Below are 22,018 nucleotides of genomic sequence, written 5' to 3'. Positions count from 1 at the left end.
TCCCTGTCCCAGCAGGGGTGCGGGTCTGCTGAGCGCCCACAGGGGCGTCAAGCTTCTGAAGCCCCTGGTTAAATTAGGGGAATTTAAAGTATCTCCCAAACCTGAGATCATGCGAGTCTGAAGGGAAGGAAGAATTTCTGGTCCAGGGACCGGACGCGAAAGACCTCCTCCTAGCGCCTGATAATCCACTTAACACTTTCTGAGTTGTTTCTGGATCATGTCAAAAGCAAATGACAGATGAACTTATATACAAAACAGAAATAGACCCAGACATAGAAAAAAAAGTTATGGTTACCAAAGGGGAAAGGGGGGCGTATAAATTAGGAGCTGGGGATTAACGGATACACCCTACTATATACGAAATAGATAACCAACAAGGACCTACTGTATAAGCACAAGGAACTCTACTCAATATTTTGCAATAACCTATAAGGGAAAAGAATGTGGGAAAAAAAAAAATATATATATATGTAACTGAATCATTTTGCTGTACACCTGAAACTAACACAACATTGTAAATCAACTATACTTCAATCAAAAAAATTTTTTTAAAAAGCAAATGTTATGCATTTGTCATATTTTGGACAACAGTTTCTAGCATGTGCTCAATCCAGGCAAAGAAAACTGGCCTGTGGGTTAGTGAGGGAAACAGCTTAAGGAGAAAAACAGTCGAGCTGTCCATTCTCAAAGCCCACGGCGGGGCCCTCAAGACCCCCCTAAGGTCCCCCCGTGGGGAAACTGGTGACCCTTCTGCCCACATTCCTGCTGCCCGGGGACACTCATCGGTGCCCCCTTGGCATGCAGGGCTTGAAAAGAACCCACAGGCATCTGAGACGGCTCTGCCCGGCCCTGCCCTCTACAAGGAAAGGCCGCTGGGCTCTGCGTGCTGTGTGTTCTTTTGCATCTCTGCTAAGTAAATAAGTACAAAGAAAGCACCGCTTTTCACTAAAGGGGAACAGATGCGGGGTCTGAGGACAAGGCTGCGCCGGGTCGCGTCGCGTGGTGCTGTGGTTTTCTCTGAGGCTGAGCATGTTTCTGCCATGCTCCCTGTCTGCCCTGTCTTCCAGCAATGAAGTGGTGAGGACGGACTTGAAGAAACTACCAGCACTTCCCACGCAGGCTCTGAAGGAGCACCCCTCCCTGGCTTACTGGTAAGCCCCCTTTCCCTGCATGCCCCAGGCATCCCCCCTCCAGGAAGGAGCCCCTTCTAGGGACGCAGGGGGCTCCTGGCGACTGTCCACCCTCCCCGCCACCACGGGTCCGCCTGGACCCCAATCAGACAGCGACTGCAAACTGTATCGAGTGGCTTGAGTCTTCATGAAACTGTTTTCTGCATTTATTTAAATAACACGAAATGTGTGAGACCTCTTTTCCCTATTTTCTTTCTTTAAAAAACAAAAAACCTTCTAAAATTTCCCTCTAGATGGTTTGCCTCCTTGGAGAGTCTCTCCTGAGCTGCTAGAGTTTCGCTTTGGAATCCTTGTCATTTGATGACAGGATGTGTGGGGTTTTGAGGTGTGGGAGGAGGACAGGGTTTTTTTCTTTGCAGAAGAGAGAGATTGATTCTTTTACTTTCCCACAATGTTTAATATCTCCTGATTTAGCTTCCGTGTAACATTACACCATAGTTCATCTGTCGGGCCCTGAATTACTGACTCTGAATGAATCGGGCACTTGAATGGTTCCCAGGTTGTGGTTCGGGTCACAGTGGAGCGGGGTTTGCATTGCCAGGCAGTGTGTTGAAATACTGCTGGGCTAGCGAGCCCTGACCACTGTCCTTTGAAAGCAAAATGCCGCTCCCCCAGTCATCCTTCTGACTCCTTGACAAAAAGCACTGTGACGGCTTTTATTTAAAAAACAGTAATAAGATAAAAATCGCAGAACAAGTCAATCTTATTGAATTATAACATATGACTTTTAAGCACTTCTGTAATATGCTTTATGAAGTTGCCAGTTTACTAATATTTCATCCTGTCCAGACACCTTTCCGGTCGACAGACTAGTTGTTCAGTCATCCGGGTGGCTTTAAGGGATTCCTTTGGCTGGGATGGGGTGCGTCTTGCTGCAGAGGGCATTAGCAGGATGAAACTCCAGTACCTAAATCATTTCTTGCCAAGAGACCAAGTGGTGATGGGGCAGCTGGACGGGAAACAAAAGAGCTGAACCCTGAGGCTGAGAGCTCCCACCCGTGTGCTGGCATCCCCAGTTTCATCTCTCTGAACTGTTTTGTTGCCATTCTTTTTTTTGGTTACACAGGTATCCATACATAGTGGCTTTAGATCCTTCTAATTTGCCCCCAAAGAACAAAATTGGTTTAACGTGCAAAGACTTTGCACGTGTCAATTTCCAGACTTCCAACCTGGCAGCGTGCACATACGAACACCCCCAGATGGCACTCCTGTTGCCTTGTTCGTGGAACCCAATTGCCCTCTCCCCAATTCCTTATGCTCCCTGGGCCTTACCTTCTCTATCCTCCCAGCGGTTCATTTTCAGGAAACCAATGGTGAGGGAGATGCAAGGAAGTAACTCGAGAAGGTGGTAGATCTTACCTTGTGAAATGTAGTTGCCAGCGGGGGCTGTAATGTTGCTGGGTTGTCTGGAATCAGAGTTGCTTTCAGCCTAATCCCTCCCTCAATTATCTCACGTGTTTGTTTCCAAACGTTTTTACACCCTGTGCTCATTTCAGAGCTATGAACACCTCCTTGCCTCTCCTCTTTCTCCCTCTGGATTTTGTTCTGTTACCTCCACAGTCTGCTCTGTATGCAAACATTATCACCAACACAGAAACTCCTTCCTTCGTGCTATGCTTTCTCTTTTGTCGTCATGAACAGCTTCATCCTCATCTACATCCGTAGCTGTCCTGTCAGAACAGCCCTCTCTCTCTGTGACCAGGCCAGCGCTTTCCCCGGGCCTCATTTAGACCCAGAGGTGCCCATGTCACTGTCTAAATGCACTGGGAAGATGGCAGGACCGAGGGAGGGATGGTTTTGAAGCTGGTTACCCTCAGCTGCTCTACAGCTCAGCTTATGCACAAACAAGCCAGTAGCACGAACCATTCTGATGATGCATTGCTTAAAAAAAAAAGTATACACACACACACACACACACACATTCACAGATGCAGTGCACAACCTTCAGGCCAAAAGAAGCCACTGGGAGCCCATCCACCACTAGTCAGGGAAGGCATTACAGCCTAGTGAGCAAAAGCGGTGGGTTTTAGAATCCCAGCCAAGCCTCTGAACTGTGGGGTCATGATAGGCCAGGACGCTCATGTGACTTCTCTGCTGCCTCGATTTCCCATCTCTAAAATGGGACTAACCATATCAACCAAATTCAGACTGTAATTAAGAGAGGAAATAAAAAGGCACAGAGTGCAGTTAGGAAGTAGGGGAACGGTGCATAATAATGCTGAGTCATCACATCATAATCCCTTCTGCTCCTTTCCCCCAAGCGCTCAACAAGCTTGCACTTCTCACCCCACGTGATTTCTCTATCGGGGAGGCATCCGAGGCACAAAGTGCCCAGGGCCGCAGACCAAGGCAGCATCAGGGCCCCGACCTGGATTCTCTTGAGCGCCTCTACGGCAAACGCGGGACCACTCGTACCGCCCATACAAGGTGTGAAGGGACATCTTCCCCTCACGGGCCGACGGCTCCTCCGAGACAGGGAGCCCTGTGGCCATCGCCTTGTTTCAGAGCTCCTTGTCTGCAGAGATGGACCCGCCATCCCATGCCTGGGGCGCGGTCAGCCTCGGTCATTTGCCTTTTTCCTTCATGGAACGCCATGTCCTCCAAATGTGTTTTGGGCTCCCGTTTCCTCTGCCTCATGGGTCTCTGAGGATAATCCCGTTTAGTCCGCCCCAAGCATCTGGGGTAGTTGGTGTGTGTGAGTCATCTGTCAAAGCCTGGAGAGGGGCGGGAACAGGGCTAGGGCTGGGGTGGGTCTCAGGCAGCTCTTGTCACACGCCAGCCTATGGAGTTTCCACTGGGGCAGAAGAGGTGGGAAAAGCCGAGGAAGAAGGAGGATACTGTGGCCTCGCGGTGGGTCTCAGACAGCAGGAGAAACCAGGCGAGGCAGGGCGACCGATCCCCACAGCTGTCAGGCACGGTGAGACCCCCAGGCTCGGACCAGTCCGTTTGTGAACAGCTGAGCAGCGGCCAGCAGGTGTCGCTGACACGGCTGGCGTTCGTCCCCGCGCCGTGCGCATGTTCACAGCCACGGCCCTGTGTTAAGTTCCGTCTTCCCTCCTCAGCCCAGGGAGCCAGGGACCCTCTTTGCAGCTCTGTACCAAGGAAACAGGCCTGTAGCTATGCTGCGTGGCTGGACCCCGGACCTAGAAGTCCACCTCCCTAGATGCCACGTCGTGTGGCAACCCAGCTGTTGATTCAGTGGCTGTCTGGGGAGGAAGCTGGAAGGGTAACCCCAGAACGGCCTGACACGACTCTGATGCTCTGGGAGGCTGGTGTCGCCCCCAGAGAGGACGCTTCTGGAGAATCCTCTGTCAGGAGGGGGCTTTGTCCCCCTCCGCATAGAACTTCCGTGGTGTGTGGGAGCCAAGGAGAGACACGGCTGCGGCGGCCCCTTTCTGAACAGAGGTGCCCGGACCCCATAGACACGACCCTCAACTAGACCAAGGCCCCTCCTAGGCAGCCATCCCCCATCCGGGGCATTAGAGAAGACACTTTCCTGTGAGAGGCCGGCCTTACGTGCGTCAGATTTCAGAATACTCAAGTGAAGGGAGATTCGTGGAAGCTTGGGAGAGTAACTAGAAGGTAACTTAATGACCCCCGAATACTAGATGATGAACACGTAGAATGTGTGACCCCCCCCCAGAAGTGGCCTCGCTGACAAAGAAAGAGGGGGGGTGAAAGAAGGCTTTCGATCAATTCCGAGGTACTAAATGAATAATAGCTCATAAAGGTCAACCAAGGAGGTCTCGAGTGTTCGTCCCTGGGGTCGCCTCCTTGTCATGGAGTCCACGGGCCAGCGGGGAGGAACATGAGGCCGAGGTGTGAGGTGGAAGGCCATGCGGCCCGGTCCCAGAGGCCAGGCCTTTGGCCTTGACCCCTCAGCAGGTGGGATGTGATTCCCAAGGTTGCTCCTGAGCTTCCAAAGGCCGCAGGGCTCGGGGTCGCTTCCCAGAGGGGCCCCTGCCGCCGTCCGCCCCGTCGCAGGAGGGTGTGGCCTGCATTGCCCCTCAAGGAGCGAGCTGGCCTCTTGCTGTGTTAGAACTGAGGTTTCAGAAGGTACCGGGGTGCCCCTCTGATTTCTGCCTCCTTCTTATCTCGCCAGCGCGCCTCTGGGCCTTTTGTTGCTTCACGGTCTGTGTTAACCGGCCCCAGATTCCAGAACTTTCCCCTCCTCCTTGGACGCCCTCAAGCCTGCCTGCTAACTCGGGGTGGGGAGGCCGTGGGCATCCTGTCAGAGTCCACGCCTGCCCGCCCCACCCCGGAGGCCCCGTGCCGACGGGATGCAAGAGAGGAGGAAGGGGAGAGGGACCCGAGGGAGGTCGGCCGGAGCATCCACGCGCACCTCCGGCCAGTAGCCCTCTTCCTGTCTCCTGTCCCGTGTCCCTGCCTGCTGGCCCACACGCTCCCCACTTCATCCTCTGCTCCCACAGTCTCGTTTCTTACGAGGAGCCAACCCCCAAAGCCCGGGCTTTCCTTTTACTGATGATAAGCCCAAGGCAAAGAGAATGCGAGTCCTCTGAGGAGGAAGCAGAAGCTTTGGGTACATCCTTAGCCCTAGGCATCTCACTTGGGCTGCGTTCGGACATGCTGCTTTCAGGACAGATCATTTTTCCAGGAGCTCTTGGCTCCTTGGAGTTTCTCATGAGGATGCTGGAGCTCACAGATCTCTCTGTGAGCGGGGAGCGGGGCCGTCGCCCTGGGGACTGAGACAGAGACTCCTTTCCTCTCGTTCTAGCGAGGACCGGGTCATCGAGCACTACAAGAAACTGAACGGCCAGACCAGAGGCCAAGCCATCGTCAAGTAAGTGCCCCCCAACCCACAGTGCTGCTGAGGCCGTATGTGTGTGTTCACATAGTGTATGTCAGGGCTGTTCAGTTCTGCTGGGAGAGACATAGCTCTGGGGGCAGGTGGTTCCATGTATCTTTCACGTAAATGATGACTCTGAGAACTTTATCACGTGCACACACCCACCAATATGTGTACGACTCCACTTCTGCCGAATAACCAGGTGTGTGTGTTGTGTTGTCTTCCCAGCTACATGAGCATCGTGGAGTCTCTCCCAACCTACGGGGTTCACTATTACGCAGTGAAGGTAAGTGAACTCATTTGGTGAAAGTTGCCACCATGCCCTAAAAAAAAAGTTCTCATTTTTTTTTCTTTTTAATCTTACTGAAGATTTTTGGGGGAGTGGGGAGGACTTGGACAGGAAGATCACATGCTAGGGGGCGTTGGGGCAATGGAACTTCCCCCCCCACCCCAGTGTAGTGAGACTTGATTTGGGTTCTCTGCAAAACTCACTTGCCTTTTTGTGGAGTGGGTGTGGTAAATGCCTACTTCTTCATTCTCAGAAGAATACTGGAGATCGGGACTGCAGAGCCTCTCAGGAAAATTCCATCTAAGCACAAAGAACAAAAACTTTAAGCAGAATCAACAGTGTTTTTCTTGGTGGTCAAATGCCACATAGGCAACTTAATAGGAGAAGTGGGACTATAGGGGCTGACAAATGAACAGGCTCTGTCTTCTTAAAGAAGGAGTAAGTCCAACGTAACACAGGCCCCCTTCTAAATTCTCTTGCGTTTTATCCATAATGTCCCAGACTGGGATCTCCTCTTCGAAATAATAGGTAATGATGTCCTCACGCACCCTTTTCTATCCTGAGAAAGGATAACTTCCTTTCCTTCGTTTACCCCAATGTGAAGTTTATCAAAGTCATTGCCCAAAGTCCAGACAAAAAGAGCAGAAAACACTTCTGAACTCAAGACAGTCCCACCAACCAACCCGAGATTCCATGCTCTTCCACCAGTTTCCTACCCCGTGTTTCCACCCAACTATATATATATTTTTTTAAATATTTTCAGGTGGAGTTTTATTTATTTATTTATTTTTAATTTATTTAGTTTTGGCTGCGTTGGGTCTTCGTTGCTGCGCGCGGGCTTTCTCTAGTTGCGGCGAGCCGGGGCTACTCTTTGTTGCGGTGCGCGGGCTTCTCATTGTGGTGGCTTCTCTTGTTGCAGAGCACGGGCTCTAGGCGCGCAGGCTTCAGTAGTTGTGGCGCACGGGCTCAGTAGTTGTGGTGCACGGGCTTAGTTGCTCTGCGGCATGTGGGATCTTCCCAGACCAGGGCTCGAACCCGTGTCCCCCGCATTGGCAGACGGATTATTAACCGCTGTGCCACCAGGGAAGCCCCTGACTATATCTTTAATTCCTTTAGACCAGAACATAACACCGTGTTTCATTCATTGTTGTGTCGCCCACGGCAGTTTGCACGGCGCTTTGCGCGTCCTTGGTACGCATTTTAACGTAATGGCCCGTATCTTCCTCTAAACTGCAGCCTTTTGATGGCAAAGACTGTTGCACTCTGTTATATTTCCCCAGAACCCAGTGGAGTGCCTGGCACTTAGTAGATACCCAGTAAATATTTACCAAGTACCATTATTGAGAATTGAATTGAGTAGTTGGATGTACACATTTCCGTGACGGGAACAAGTGGCAGAATGATATTTGTGGAGCTCCGTTATGAGGCATATACGGGGACTCCAGTCCCACCCAGCAGCTCAGCCCAAGATCTCTCAGAGCCTGCAGTGGTTCAGTTCTTCCTGATGTCCTTCCAACACGCTTCCCACCAATGGAAGCTATTCATCCCTCTTCAGCATGATGCACAGACCTCCTAGAAGCATCGCAGCCATCCCTGCCCTGCTTAAGCCTAAGCTATCGTCTGTCATGAGAAGTGTGACCTGGCCTCCTGGGCTATCTTCTGTCCCACATGAGAAGGATGGATCCTCTAAAAAGACTTACCCACCCCCCAGTACAGCTGGCTGTGTCCTGGGATGTGGCCACTGAAGCCAGTGGGCAGTCAGCTCCCCAAAAGGAAATGGAATTGATCATGAAAAGAGGCTCAAAATCCCCCTTTCTGGCTGCCAGGGTTCAACTCTTACACTGCTAGTGAGAGTTTGGAGCCCGTGTCCATTCTGCCATCTTGCTACCAAAAAGGAAACAGAAGGGTCCAGCAGTAGTCCTGACATTATTACAAGAGGCGTGTCACAGAAATCAAACTGTGAGTCTTTCCCTGAGTTGTGGAGATATTCGACGGTGATGTTTAGCAAAGGGGTCTGCATTCGGGAATGGGAGCCAGGAACGCGAGAATCCCCGACTCCATTCCATTCTCTGATTGGCTGTTTGTTCTTAGCTTGACCTCACCTCCGTCGCTCATAATTAAAGTAGAGATTATGAGGGCTTCCCTGGTGGCGCAGTGGTTGAGAGTCCGCCTGCCGATGCAGGGAACATGGATTTGTGCCCCTGTCCGGGAAGATCCCACGTGCCGTGGAGCGGCTGCGCCCGTGAGCCATGGCCGCTGAGCCTGCGCGTCCGGAGCCTGTGCTCCGCAACGGGAGAGGCCACAGCGGTGAGAGGTCCGCGTACCGCAAAAAAAAAAAAAAAAAAAAAAAAGATTATGAAATTGGCTTCTCCAGCTACCCCACGGAAGTTTTCTAGATGCTGGAAGACTGTTGAGATGGCTTGAGACAGCCAGATGGGAAGGCTTTGAGATAAAACCTCATCTGGTCTTTTACTTGCTTAAACCTGCGTTCCATTTCCTCCTCAGCCCTAAAACTTGACAGAAGGGCAACCTCTGATATGCATGCTTTCTGCCTTCCAATCAAACCTTAGAAATAGACTCTTTTGCAGCTTGTTAGAGGCCAGAAGCAGACCTTGTGATTTTCCAAGTGCCAAGTGTGCCTGTGTGTTTGGCTTTTGGATTCTCCAGACGTGAGTGATTGCTCTCCTATCTATTTGGAGAAAGAGCCTAATTAACTATATCGAGACTCACTGTTTGGTGGCCTTGTAAATTTCACAATGCCGCATCTCATGGTGTGATGAGAGCTCTTACCTCGACAAACTGCAATTGCAGTCGCCTTCATCTCTCCTCTTGTCCTGTTCTCTGAAACCATTGCAGTCACCCGGGCGCTTTCCAGAGACAGGGGTTTTATACCTTTAAAGAAATTCAGAAACTTTCCTAAAAATTCAAAATGTATTTCTTCTGCCCTTTACCTTGGTGCTTACCTTGAACTAACTCTTGCCCCACATATATTTGAAAATGCTGAAGCCAACTGTGAGTTTTCAAGACATCCACCATGGGGTATGTTAGATCATCCACGCATGTGGCAATTAGGACAAATCCAGGGAAAGGCTGTTTGATATGCCCACTGTCAATGCCTAGCATTTGGGAGCTTCTAATTAACAGTCTTGAATGTAGATTTACAACTTACAATCTGGGGAGCCAGAGGTCTCTGTTAGAGGAATAAAGATGGTGTTGGTGTTTTTAATTCAGTTCCCAGAGTGTCTAAGCTTCGATTTTGCTACCCCAGTCCTGCCAGATAGCCACTGTCTTCATGAGGTGAATAGGACGCACACCTTATGAGCACCTGCCTACCCTGCACTGCCATTGGCCTGCTGGGGGGAAGGGGAGGGTCTTGAGTAGAGCAGGACGCAACCTTTGCATGATTCCTTTGTCTATTAAATTAGAGGAGTCCTTGATAAGAACCTGCTGTATAGCACAGGGAACTCTGCTCAATCCTCTGTAACGGCCTATATGGGAAAAGAAGCTACAAAAAAAAAAAAGTGGATATATGTATATGTATAACTGATTCACTTTGCTGTACCCCGAAAACTAACACAACATTGTAAATCAACTGTACTCCAATAAAACTTTTAAAATAAATAAATTTATTCAGATAGGGGAAAACAGTGATATAGAAAACGAGCTAGTTTTGAGAGCATTTCCACTGTTCTGGTAGGAATAAAATAAATATGCGTGTATGAGCTACAAAATTTAAAAATAAAATAAAATTAGAGGAGTCTTGAATGCGTATTACTAAGTGAAGGAAGCCAATCTGGAAAGGCTGCGTATTGGATATTCCAACTATATGACATCCTGGAAAAGGCGAAAGTGGTTGCCAGAAGCTGGGATGTATAGGCAGAGCACAGAGGGTTTTTAGAGCCATGAAAATACTCTGTGTGACACTACGTGTGTGATGGATACGTGCCCTTATACGTTTGTCCAAACGCATAGAACGTACACCCGCAAGAGTGGACCCTAAGGTAAACTATGGACTTTGGGTGGTTAGGACGGGTGAGCGTAGGTTCCTCATTGGCAACACAGGTACCACTCTGGTGCAGGATGTTCTTCACGGGGGAGGCTACACATGTGTAGGGATGGGAGTACATGGGAAACTCCTGTACCTTCCTCTCAATTTTGCTGTGAACCTAAAAGTGCTCTAAAAAAAAATAAAATGTTTTAAGACAAAATTTTCAGAGGAGTCAGCTTCCATAGTCTCTATGGTTCCTTCCAGCTCTGACAGTCGATGACAGTTTCTCGGCCCAGAAGGTCGTTCTGTCAGAATGTTCAGCATCTCTCAGATTTTCCCTGTTGGTAGGTGAGGGGCCCAGCTCTGAAAACCTAAAGTCTTAGAAGGAGAACAAAGAACAAGGCGCCTGCTTCTTACTCAGAAACGGGGAAAGGACCCCAGCTGGTTAGGAGCAGAGCTGGGTCCCCAACCCAGGGCACTTACTAAGTCACTTTACTAAGCATCCTTTGATGACAGGGCACACCCGTTAAGGTAAGGCACAGCGAGGTGGGCTCCGTCCACTTCAAGGAATTTGCATTTCCCTTTGTCTTCAGGTGAACCAGGAGATCTCTTGGTTCCTTTCTCTCTTGTCTGGTCCCATGCTTACCCGTACTCCTTTTGATGTTCTAGGACAAGCAGGGGATACCGTGGTGGCTGGGACTGAGCTACAAAGGCATCTTCCAGTATGACTACCACGATAAAGTCAAGCCCAGGAAGGTAAGCGTGCTCTCCTTTGTGGGAGGATGGCACTCAGGTGGAGGGAGACACAGGCAGAGAAGTGACGAAAAATGTTACCCCGTGCAGCCTCAGGGCCTCTGGGCCCCCCGGTCTCCTGCTCATTTTGGGTGTATGCAAACTCCTCCGCAGTCATCCAGCCTGTGTTCCCTGGGGAAGTATTTTTCCTCCCCATCACTAAGGAAATGGAAGCTGTTAAAATTATTTAAGGTAAGAAGACTAGATCAGCTCACCCAGGGCAGATGGACCAGAGGGCTTTGAGAGGCTGTCCTGTTCCTTCATTTCCTGGGGTGCTGTGGGCTTGAGAACATGGGGGAGCATGTCTCTTGTATCCCAAGGCTAATCTGAGTTTTCCCAAAGGTTTGTTTTTGTTTTTCTGTTTCTTGTTTTTTGGACGAGGGGAACTAAAAGAATAGGCCAAAAAGAGGCCGAATCCAGTAGATATTTTCTGGCATATTAGAAGTGATCAGAAATCTGGAAGAAATAAGGTCATTTGCCAAAAAAGAAAGGGAAGCAGAAAGGAGTCTGCAAACTCACAGTGAAGCCAAAACAGAATGTTTGAAGAGGACACAGGGCTTGAATTTTCTCTGTTTTCGTTTCCACACATTTTTTAGACCAGAACAAATTGAAAAATTATAATGGAAAAATATCTCTGAGGTGAGAGCTGTCATTCAACTCCTCCGGCAGAGAAAAATGGGGAGACGGTATGTGGTTCAGACCCTGAAATACATATTAAAAGTTTATCAAAACCACACTTGCTTTTGGAGGGAGAGAGCAATATAGGTTCATTATGTTATTGCATAATGCCTTCCAAGCTTCTTTATCCACGAACAGGATTGAAATCCACACTACATATCCGAGCTTATTGTAGTCTATCCAGTTAACATCTGCCTTCAGCCAGTTTCTTTAGTAAATTGATAGAAAAAAAAAATGGCCCTGTGTCGAGGAGGATTTTCACTCAGTTGATCAGTCAGTTAAGTTCTGTGAGAAGATCTTGAGCATATGATGGAGGGATTCTTCCTTGGGGACAGTTCAGTAGGAATCTGGCTGTTTCGGGGACCATTGTTTCGTGACTGTTTCCAAAACCCCTCCAGTTTCCTGCTGTAGGACGTGATTCGGACTCTGCGTTCTTATTTTCTCCCTCTTTGTTTTTCTCAGTCACTGGGTCTGTACTTCTTCCACGCTCTCTGCCTCTTTCCCTTATGACCTTTGTAAGTTTCTGTGCTTTTTCTTCTCTCTTTACTCCTTCCTTCTTCTTACATCCACTGTCCCCTCTCCAACTTGCTTGGCCATTGTTTTCTGCTGCAAGAGCCAAGGATACTCCTGGATCGTTTAACCCAGTCCTGGTTACAATGTATCCAGCTCTTGGTTGCCCACACTGGTGGAGACCAAGGCCAGCTTGGACGATTGGGGTCTACAGTGGAGTTCATTAAAATCCCACAGTTGAATTCTTCTCTCCCTCTGAATGTTTTTGAAAAACGTGCTTACACGTATCGGTATGTGTTCAGTTTCATTTGTTAATATGTTTAAGCTCGCTTTGTTTCTCTAATTGAGGTGCTAGTGAAGATTTTAGAGGTAATGAGGTAGCGCTTGATGTATGTGATCTATGCAAAACGCAGGGTGTGACACAGCGCAAGGGCTTAATAAATGGTAACTATTCTTGTCAGTCTCCAAAACGGACTTCAAAGTATGGAAAAGTAGGAAGTGCAGCATGTGACTAATCAGCCTTTGAATAAGAGAATTGACTCTCACTGGTTGAATTTATGCAGGTCAGCGGATTAAAAATGTTAAAAGGTCAACACATTTATTCCGATATTGCCTCTATTCAAACTGAGTTGCTCTTTAAAATAACGCACGCTTCTGTGACCTCTAAGGAAGTAGTTGGGATTCTCAAGTCTATTGCTAATTGAGAGACAACCAAGCCATCAGAGTCATTAGTCATTCATTCGAAAATGTTTATTGCATACCTGTTATATGCAAGGCAGACCACCAGGTGCTGAGATAATTAAGACACACATCAGGTCTTCAGGACCTGCACAGGGTATCAGGGACAGGGGTGTGGTGATTGCATCTTACAGATAAGAGAGGCCTGTGTGAGGGTTGGTGGTGAATTAAAGGAGAGGGTCATCAGCTGGGCTTAAGGAGAAACGTCTTCACAGACAGCAAAGTAGGAGCTGAGTGTTAAAGGTGGACAGAGGTTTTGCAGATGGACTAACGGGGTGAGGGGGCACACAGGTGTGCACGCAGGCGCCGTGAAGGAGAACAGCGTGGCGTGATGGAGAAGCACACAGCACCGCTGGGGCTGGACGTCCTGGGAGAGGAGCCAGAGAGCAGGCTGATGGGGCCCCAGCAAACAGAATCCTCAGGGTTTGCTATGAGGATTTCATCTTCGAGACAGAGGCGTGACCACATCAGACCTTCGTAGTCAGAGAAACATCGTTCTGGTACCTGGCGGAGGATGAGTGGAGTGATACAGGGCAAGACTTGCAAACCGGGACATCATTACATTAGTGTAGGCCAGAGCTGGTGGCATGGCTCGGGGGTGGCTGTCCGTACCGGGGATAGAGAAGGGGACTTGGAAGTGAGATGTCTAGAAGGTGATGTGACTGAACAATGGCGGGAAGCGACAGGGTGGAAGTTGGAGCAGCAGGAGAATCTACAACAACTTCCTGATTGACCAAAGCCTGGGATATAAGAGAAGGGGAGAGAAGTTCAGTTTAGGACATGCCGAGTTTTGGGCTGATGGGACGTCCAGGGAGTGGTGGCAAATAGGCAGTGGGTATTCAGTTGGAGCTCGACAGTATCAAGAATTTCGAACCAGAGACTGAACAGAGAGAGGAACGGGAGAGGCGCTCGGCACGCTGGAAAAATTACAGTAGCTGTGAGTGGATTTCAGTTCCCCATCGCGACATTCCCTGTGAGGCAGAAGGGCAGGGCTGGGACCGGGACACCCTGACCCTTCTGTAACTTGGGGAGCCGTCTTTAGGAAATGAATGTGCCATCTACATATAAAATTAAGAACGGGCCTTTGAAAAGCCTATGATGGGAATTCCCTGGTGGTCCAGTGGTTAGGACATACAGCGTTCACTGCCGAGGGCTGGGGTTCAATCCCTGGTCGGGGTACTAAGATCCCACAAGCCGCCTGGCGCAGAATAAAGGAAGGAAGGAAGGACGGAGGGAGGGGAGGGGAGGAGAGGGGAGGGACCCACGAGGGGAAGAGACCCAAAGTTTCATTAGCCCAAGGGGTATCCACCTCTGCTGAGACCTGCCATGGGCCCTAAAGACTTAATCTGAACCGTAGGTAAGGGGTCCCAGCTGCAGGGGGAAGGATGCAGGGCGTCTGTTCTTTCTGCTCACAGCCAGTGTCATCACCTTCATAAAAAGGCCGTCCCTGTTTCGTGTAAGGCACCTGTGAGTCCCTGAGTGCACAGGGCACGCTCCCTGGCTCCGGACCTGTGAACCTAAAGAGACGCAGGCACATGGTGGTGACCCCTGGTGCACATCCACATACGCGTGCCCCAGTCTGTCTTCAGCTAAAAATCAGAAACTCACGTGAAACTGTCAGGATGAAGAGATGCCCCAGTCTCCCCTGGTCCCACCCTCCTCCATCTCTGACCTGGCCGCTGACCGTTTAGAAAGCCTCCCAGCTGATTCCGATGTGCGGCCAGAGTTGAGAACCACCGCCGCGGGCCTCCTTTCCGGACTCGGACTCGGGGAGGGTCAGCCAGGCGCAGCAGGTGTGTCCGGCAGGGCCTCTGCACTCTAGGAGTTGGACACAGGGCTCAAGTCCGGGCCGGCCCCCAGTGATGGGTGACCCTCCAGGCGACACCACACCCTTGCAAAAGGGGCCAGGCAGAGCCTGGCACCCGGAACCCCGGCAATGCTCGGGAAACTGGGAGTGACGCCCAGTTCTGGGCACCTGAAGGCCCTTTTGTAGCAACAGCTGCACCTCCAGCCCAGGCACAGGCCTCCCTGACACTCTGACCCAGTTACAGCGGCTGTGTCACATGGTACCACCATGCTAAGAGCCAACATTCAAGTAGAGGCAGGGGCGGGGTGAGCTGCTCCCTTGCCGTCGGGGGGCCTGGAGGTATTGTCTGGCCTCCACAGCTACAAGAGCATCAGCAAATAAGGCACACAGCAAGCGGCACTCAGCAGCCTCCTATGAGAATGCACTCAAGTGCTTCCACGTGGACCACCAGAAAAGGAGGGGTGGGTAGCTGAAGACTGTCCAGAAACGGGCGGCGCCGTCGCTGTTCCAAGTTCCCCGGTTGGGGTGCAGTTTGCCACTCTGGTGGCAGAGTCTACCCTAAATTGCTTAATCCTCACTCTGAAGCCCTGGGGGCTTTGGGGGAGATGGAGTAAAGCACAGGGTCCCTCACCCGTGGAGTAGGGAGAACATTCTAGGCCCCTCCCCATCACGCACCCCTATCTGCTACCTGGATCTTCTAAACCGATGCCTGGCCTTGCAGAAGCATAGCCCAAAAAGGCAAGCTGCTGATGTTAGAGAAAAAAACAAAAAAAACCAGCTTCTTTGCTCTCAGGGCACGTGTGTCAGGAACAGCGAGACACGTGTGGACACCCAAAGAGGGTGTTTTGGCTTTTGTGTATGTTCAGAAGCTCAAGGCCAATTTCAGAAGTATTTCGGAATGATGTGTGCAAGAATAACCCCCCCAAATCCCTAAAAATCCCACACATAGGGCTAAAAACAGTTAAAATATACAGTACGTGCACATACCCCAGGATAGTGGCCCTTGCTTGTGTAGATGAGCTCTTTTAAAAGATCAGACAGAATCCCAAACAGTGTCCAAGGACAGATTGCAGAATTTTTATAAGTTATTAACTCTCCTCCTATCAACTCTCACTAAATCCTCCTATTTCCCTCCTTCACCCAGTGATGGTTTCCCTCTCACTCTGCCTGCCTCCCCACTTCTGCTCTCTTGTTCCTACTAAAATACTGATCACACTGCAAAACATGCCTCTCTTCTTCCCCGTGACTCTGGGGTGATAATTTTAGGCACCGTTTGTGAGTGAGGTATCAAGAGTACAGGAATGGCGGTATTTACATGTCTAACTGTCTGGGTTTAACAATGGTGAGAAACGCGCAAAGAGGGTCACAGTGGTGAAAAGAAGAAAGAAAAACCTTGCAGCTACATAGATGATCTTACCCTGTTTTCACCTGGGTATCACATTCCCTTTTAGCGTGTGTTTGCGTGTGTAGGAACGGAGCTCTTCGCAGGTGAGAGGTCCTTTGTCCTGTTGGCTTCAGGGAATCATGAAACGTTGTCAGACCAGCATGTGGGAACTTGAAGTAAATCCCAAGCTTCGTCTTAGGTTGCATTTATGGCCAACGAAAGACACCCACGCGTCAAAGCAGAGCAAATGCCAGCTACATAAAGTGACCGTCCGTGGGGACGCCGCGGATCAGCTGCGCCATCGGTCTCAGATCGTTGTGTTAGTACAAGCAAGAGTGTTTCTTCTTCCCCGAGAACATTTGAGTGAAAATCAAATGATATGTACTGAAAAGGCGTTGCTTATTAACTCCTGCAGAACCGGGATCAGGTGGGGCAGAGATAGATAAAGCGGGAGGTAATCGATCACAAAGGGCTCCCTCTTTTAGAGGAGGACCTTGCATTCCTTAGATCAGAGCCTGGGACCGTCCGAAAGCTCTGATCTCTGGGACAATCTGCCTCTTCTTTGTGGCACCAGGAGCAAAGACTTTGGGCGATTAGCCTCTCCCACACTCAAGACTCAACCCCCAGCAGTGCCAAGCTGAGCGGCTTTCTCTGTCCGCCTGCTGGAATTTGCACTTTCCAGACCTGTGGCCAGACCAGCCATCGAATCATGAGAAAACATTATCATTTACAACAGAAAACGCTTTCCGAATGGGGTGCCAGGAAGAGTTAGGATAAAGATCCGTCCTGCAGGCTGTGTCAGAGAATGTACGCATTCAAGAACGAACGGTGTGAAACACGTAACTCCAAAAAAACCTCCCTAGAAGGCGTATTGAATATCTGTAAATCATCATCTACAGCTGCAGCCCATTCGCCAGCCTATATTTAATGAAATCTCTCCATGGGGGGAAGGATGGCAGTGCTGGTCTTTGTTACGTACTCAGCAGACAGCATTTACTTATTTATTTGATGTGCAATTAGGAGCGCTTTTATGTCCACTTAGGTGCACAATTACGAGCACAGAGGGCTCCCCTCTGAGGCATTAGGAGAAGGAGCCAGAGTAGATGGTCGCCCCTTTCCCCGGAGCAGCCAATGTAGCTTCCTGTGGTTCCTAAGAGTATTTCAGAATTGCGGGCATTAGCTCAGAGAATTGATGCATTCCTGTCACCTCCCCAGATTAGTAAAGATTTTTGAACTGGATGAGATGATGAAACAGGAAGAGAAAATAATATTTACAGGAAATACTCCATTAAGTGTGAACCGACTCCCAGCGCAGTCAGCCTGCTGAATTATTCAGCGTGATAAGCACGCCATTAAGTGCTTTGCCAACTTATTTTTCAGCTTCTGTTTGGATGCACTTGACTCATCCTCGGGCTGCTGGGCCCTCTGCCTCGGCAGGCCCTGGGCGGGTGCCTCCCTCATTCCGTTATCTGTATTCCCCTGGGAAACCGCACCCTGGGCTCTCCAGGGAGGAAGAGCTCCATGGACTACTTTTAGCATTTTGCAGCCTTTGCTTTTTCATCGTCAGATCAAAGGGCTTCTCTGTTGCCTCCTTCAGACCTCACTCAGCACTGAGCGGACCGGGAAGGGTTCCATGCCTGTGGGTGACAGGCCCTGGCCGTGGGTCACCAAGGGGAACCAGCCTCAAAGCTGAGGGGCAGGCCTGCCGGAGGGATGCTAGGGTGCAGGGTGGGGGGGTGCAGAGAGAGTCGCCAGCGTCTGCCATCTTAAAATAACTCCCCAAGAAAGAAAAAAGCAGCTGTATTCTAGGAAGACTGAGACGCTCTTCTCAAGCATCAGTAGACAATAGACATCCTCTTCTCAAAGCGCATGTATTAGGCATGGCTGAGTTCTCTCTCTTTGGAACAGGAATCCCAGTGTCTCCTCCCATCCAAGAATTGCAGCCCCCTGAAAGCACTGAGCTAGGGCTTTAGAACTCCAGTAGAAGGTGTTGAATGTGAAATCCTCTCCAATAAAACGGACCCCATAGGAGAGTTACCAAGTGCCTATCTTAAGCCAGGCCCTGCTTGTGGCCCTGCAGGTGTTACAGTGAACAAAAGAGACGGGTCCCTGCCCTCAAAGACCTTAGAGTCTAGTGGGAAAGACGGTCAAACGATAGCATTAGGTAAATCTATAATGCAGAGTGTCAGAGTATTGAATTCTACGAAGATAACCAATCAGTAAGGAAGAGGGGGATGGTCAGGGGTGGTCTTGCCAAGGAGGTGACTTTAAGGGACTCCGAGTGTTGCATCCCCTGGGAAGCAGTTAGGGATTCTCGCAAGGAAGTGTATTGGGAAGTGGTCTGGAATTAACAGCAGTGAGCAGAGGGAGAAGCTGAGCTGTGATACAACCTTAGGGAAAGCTGTGAAGCTGTAACAATGGGCGGTCAATCATCAGACCCATCGCCTTAGCCCAGCATCAACCAATCATTAGATACAGGTGAGCCACAGGCGTGGGGCTGTGACCTTGGGCAAGACGGCTCTCCACAGCTGAGGGCAATTCCCTGAGAGAGGATAAATCCTTCAGTTCTGAAGGAGAGGCTGGTCGATGCAGTAGCTTTTCCTGCAGTGGTTTCCCCCAGTGTGGCCCTCGGACCAGCAGCCGCTACGTGGTCTGGGAGCACGTTAGATCTGCAAACTCCAGGTCCACACCTGAGACGTCCAGACTCAGAAATTCAGAGGCCGGGACTCGGCAATGTGTGTTTTCACAAGCCCTTGAGGTGATTTGAAGACAGGCTACAGAGTTTGAGGATCACTGCTCCACACACAGGTAACGGGAACTTTCTTTGTGATCCTACTTTGTTGTTTTGTTGTTAAGATAGTGTAGTCTGAGTTAAAATCAAATTCCTTCTTGTAACAGTTAAGCCTTTAAAAAAAGATGTTTTACCAGCCAGTGGCCTCCATATCCACTTAAAGGCCCAAAATAAATCTCAAAATCTCAACCAAGGAGGAATTTGAGGGCCACTCACTCACTCCCAGGGTGTGCAGAGTTGTGATAAACAACTTATTTAGCCTCTCTGGGCCTCTGTTTTTATGTCTGTGAAATGGAGACTCTAAAACACGAGAAATAGTCTAATTATCTTCATCTTGAACATGTTTACATCTCAAAGAGTTGCCTGTTCCCCAAGATAAAAGCGCTGTTGCCCTTGACATAGCAAATATGGCTGCAGTCTCTTTTATGCTGAACACAAGAGGCAGGACCACCACAAAGAGCAAACAGCATCCCTTTGTTAAGAGGATTGATTTTTTTTCCTTGGTCACTGGATCTGGGAACCTAGGGTCCCTTGGTTCCCACAGGTTCTTCTGGAGGCCGTTTCCAAGCCGGGTTCTGAGTAAGCCAGCCCTCCAAGGACACCAGCTTGTATCCTTGTTGAAACTGTCTCCATAATACTCGTGCTGGTGTCAGACTGGCCCTTTCGAAAATGATGCCTGTGAGCAGAAAATAGAAGCATGTCTCCATCCAGGTGGATAATCCTTAGAAGCTATAACGTGAGAGTCATTTCTCTGGGGAGGTACGAGAGGAGAGAAATGCAATTCTCCCTTTAAGAGGCAGGTCCAGCTCTCTCCTGGGCTGACATGTTTGGAGGTAGCTCTTAGAGGGGGTACACTATACTCTGAAGAATTCACCCAAACGTTCTCTGCTTGCAAGGGTTAATCGCCAGACTGGCATCGCCCTTTGGATGCTCTTTCCCTGCGCCCACCTCCTACTGTTCTATCTGGTGGGAAGATATCTGGCCTGGTGGTCAAGACCCCTCAGTTTTAGCTCCAGGTCTGCAAGCTGAGTCGCATCGCTAGGTCTGTTTCCTCATCAACAAGGCAATGATACAGGTGCTGGGGAATCTTGAGGTTGAGAGAAGCAGGAAAGGAGAAACAGGGGAGGGGAATGAAGCAAGGGGCAAGCTCATTGTAAAGCCAGAAGGGAGTCCTTCCTAAAAGGAAGAGTGAAAAGCAACACTTTCCCAGAAGAAAATGGTAGAGGGAGAAAATGCCAGTTTCTAAGTGGGTAAATCCCTGTCTGTCTTTGTTGTTCGCGTCAGCCAAAGTGGCAGCTAGATCTGAGCAGACAACCAAAAATAGTTTCCAGGGGCTTCCATGGTGGCGCAGTGGCTGAGAGTCCGCCTGCCGTTGCAGGGGACACGGGTTCGTGCCCTGGTCTGGGAAGATCCCACATGCCGCGGAGCGGCTGGGCCCGTGAGCCATGGCCGCTGAGCCTCGGGAGAGGCCACAGCAGTGAGAGGCCTGCGTACCGCAAAAAAACAAAAACAAAAATAGTTTCCAGCCCCGCCCCCCCAGCTGAGGCCTCTGTCCCTTGTGTGGGGTGTGAGGTGTCCCGGGGCTCGTCCTCGTGTGGACAGCCCTAGGATGGCCATATGAACAGCCACGTTGACTGGGGGGAGAGTAGGGGTCAAACTCAACAGTCTGTATTTATCACATGCAAATAAACACCCAGTCAGCCAGGCCAGCACCCGCCTTGAGACTGACGAGCTTCTAAATAACTCGCAGAAACGGACTCCCGCTCCTTGGGGTGCCCCATCGACCCTGGGTGCAATCTGAAGATTCAAATCAAAACCCAGCGCTGTTGCTGGATCCCAGTCCTGAGCAGAGGCGCCTCCAGTATCCTCGCCCACTCCAGTGAGCCCTGGGCCAGCAGTAGCTTAAGCGTTGATGGGTTTCTCTGGCTTAAAAACCAAAGACTTGGCCAGGTTAACAAGAACATCGACCACCTGGGACTCAAAAAGGCCCATTTCTTCTATCTCCCACTGTTCTTTTAAAAGCGTTCTTCCCTAGATGGAAACGCAGACAGCCCGTAACTTCTCTGATCACTCCCAGGTAATACAGAGTCATGCAGTCACTTTAAGCAGCAAAGTTAATTTTATTAAGAAATGCGTGTCCGGTCCTTGATAACAACCAAAATTCCAAACTTGGTCTAAAGGTAAATCCTGCCCCCTCTCGCAGCTGGACTGCCTCTCTCTCCCCGTCAGCTCCTCTGCGGGCAGCTAGCAGCCCACTTCTCGTGACTTAGATGTCAACAGGAGCCAGGGGCAGTCTTAGGTGGCCCTTAACTGCAGGAGACACCTGTCAAGCTCTCCAGGCGACCCTAGCGAACCTTTTTTCATTAGATTAGCAGAAGGCATCGTCCAAGTCCCCCACTCTGGGTCAGGGAAGCTGACAGCACACCTCTCTCCCTCTCAAATTCTCCCTCAGTTTCCACCTTCCTAAACACTTCATACCCCAATGGAGGGTGAGAGGTTTCAGAGTCACATAAACAGTAATGCTTTTTAAATGTAAAAAAAAAAAGTCTAATTGTGAAAGTATGCATAACATAAAATTTACCATTGGAACCACTGGTAAGTGGTTAAGTCTTGGGTACATTCCCACTGTTGTGCAACCCATCTCCAGAACGTTTTCTTTGTGCAAAACTGAAGCTGTCTCCGTGAAACAACGATTCCCCAGCCCTAGCGCCTGGCAACCAGCATTCTACTTCCCTCTCTATGGATTTGATTCCTCTAGGGATCTCATATAACTGGAATCATAGACTATATTTATTTTTGTGACCATAGGGTTTTAATATCCAAACCAGGACACTTGAGAATGGAAGAGGGCACTGGTTAATGATGACACCCCAGCGTCAGGCAAACCCGGGCTGCCCCAAGCAAACCAGGGCACATGGTGGCCTCTCGAACCAGGGTGGTGACCCGTGAAATGGGCTCTTGGCCCTTTTGTTTGTTTGGTTCTTGCCTGTCTTACTGGGTGGTCTGCTCACTGCTCACTTTGATGAGATTGATCACCGTGAAGT

General features: G+C 49.9%; 1 protein-coding gene across 16 annotated transcripts in view; it reads left to right on the top strand.

The window, feature by feature from the left end:
- Nucleotides 1–22,018, top strand: part of FRMD4A (FERM domain containing 4A) — a gene marked incomplete at its 3' end in the record, with an annotated part of 767,390 nt that overhangs the window by 673,685 nt on the left and 71,687 nt on the right. For all 16 annotated transcript variants that reach the window (XM_079914365.1, XM_079914366.1, XM_079914358.1 and 13 more), the window contains 4 exons: nucleotides 1,068–1,151; nucleotides 5,926–5,991; nucleotides 6,226–6,283; nucleotides 10,944–11,030. In XM_079914365.1, the coding sequence (XP_079770491.1) occupies nucleotides 1,068–1,151; nucleotides 5,926–5,991; nucleotides 6,226–6,283; nucleotides 10,944–11,030 (295 nt within the window). The remainder of the gene's footprint in view (nucleotides 1–1,067; nucleotides 1,152–5,925; nucleotides 5,992–6,225; nucleotides 6,284–10,943; nucleotides 11,031–22,018) is intronic.

Source organism: Stenella coeruleoalba, assembly GCF_951394435.1.
Source record: "Stenella coeruleoalba genome assembly, chromosome: 2".
NCBI classification, from domain to species: domain Eukaryota; kingdom Metazoa; phylum Chordata; class Mammalia; order Artiodactyla; family Delphinidae; genus Stenella; species Stenella coeruleoalba.
This window is presented reverse-complemented; position numbering and strand designations above follow the sequence as displayed.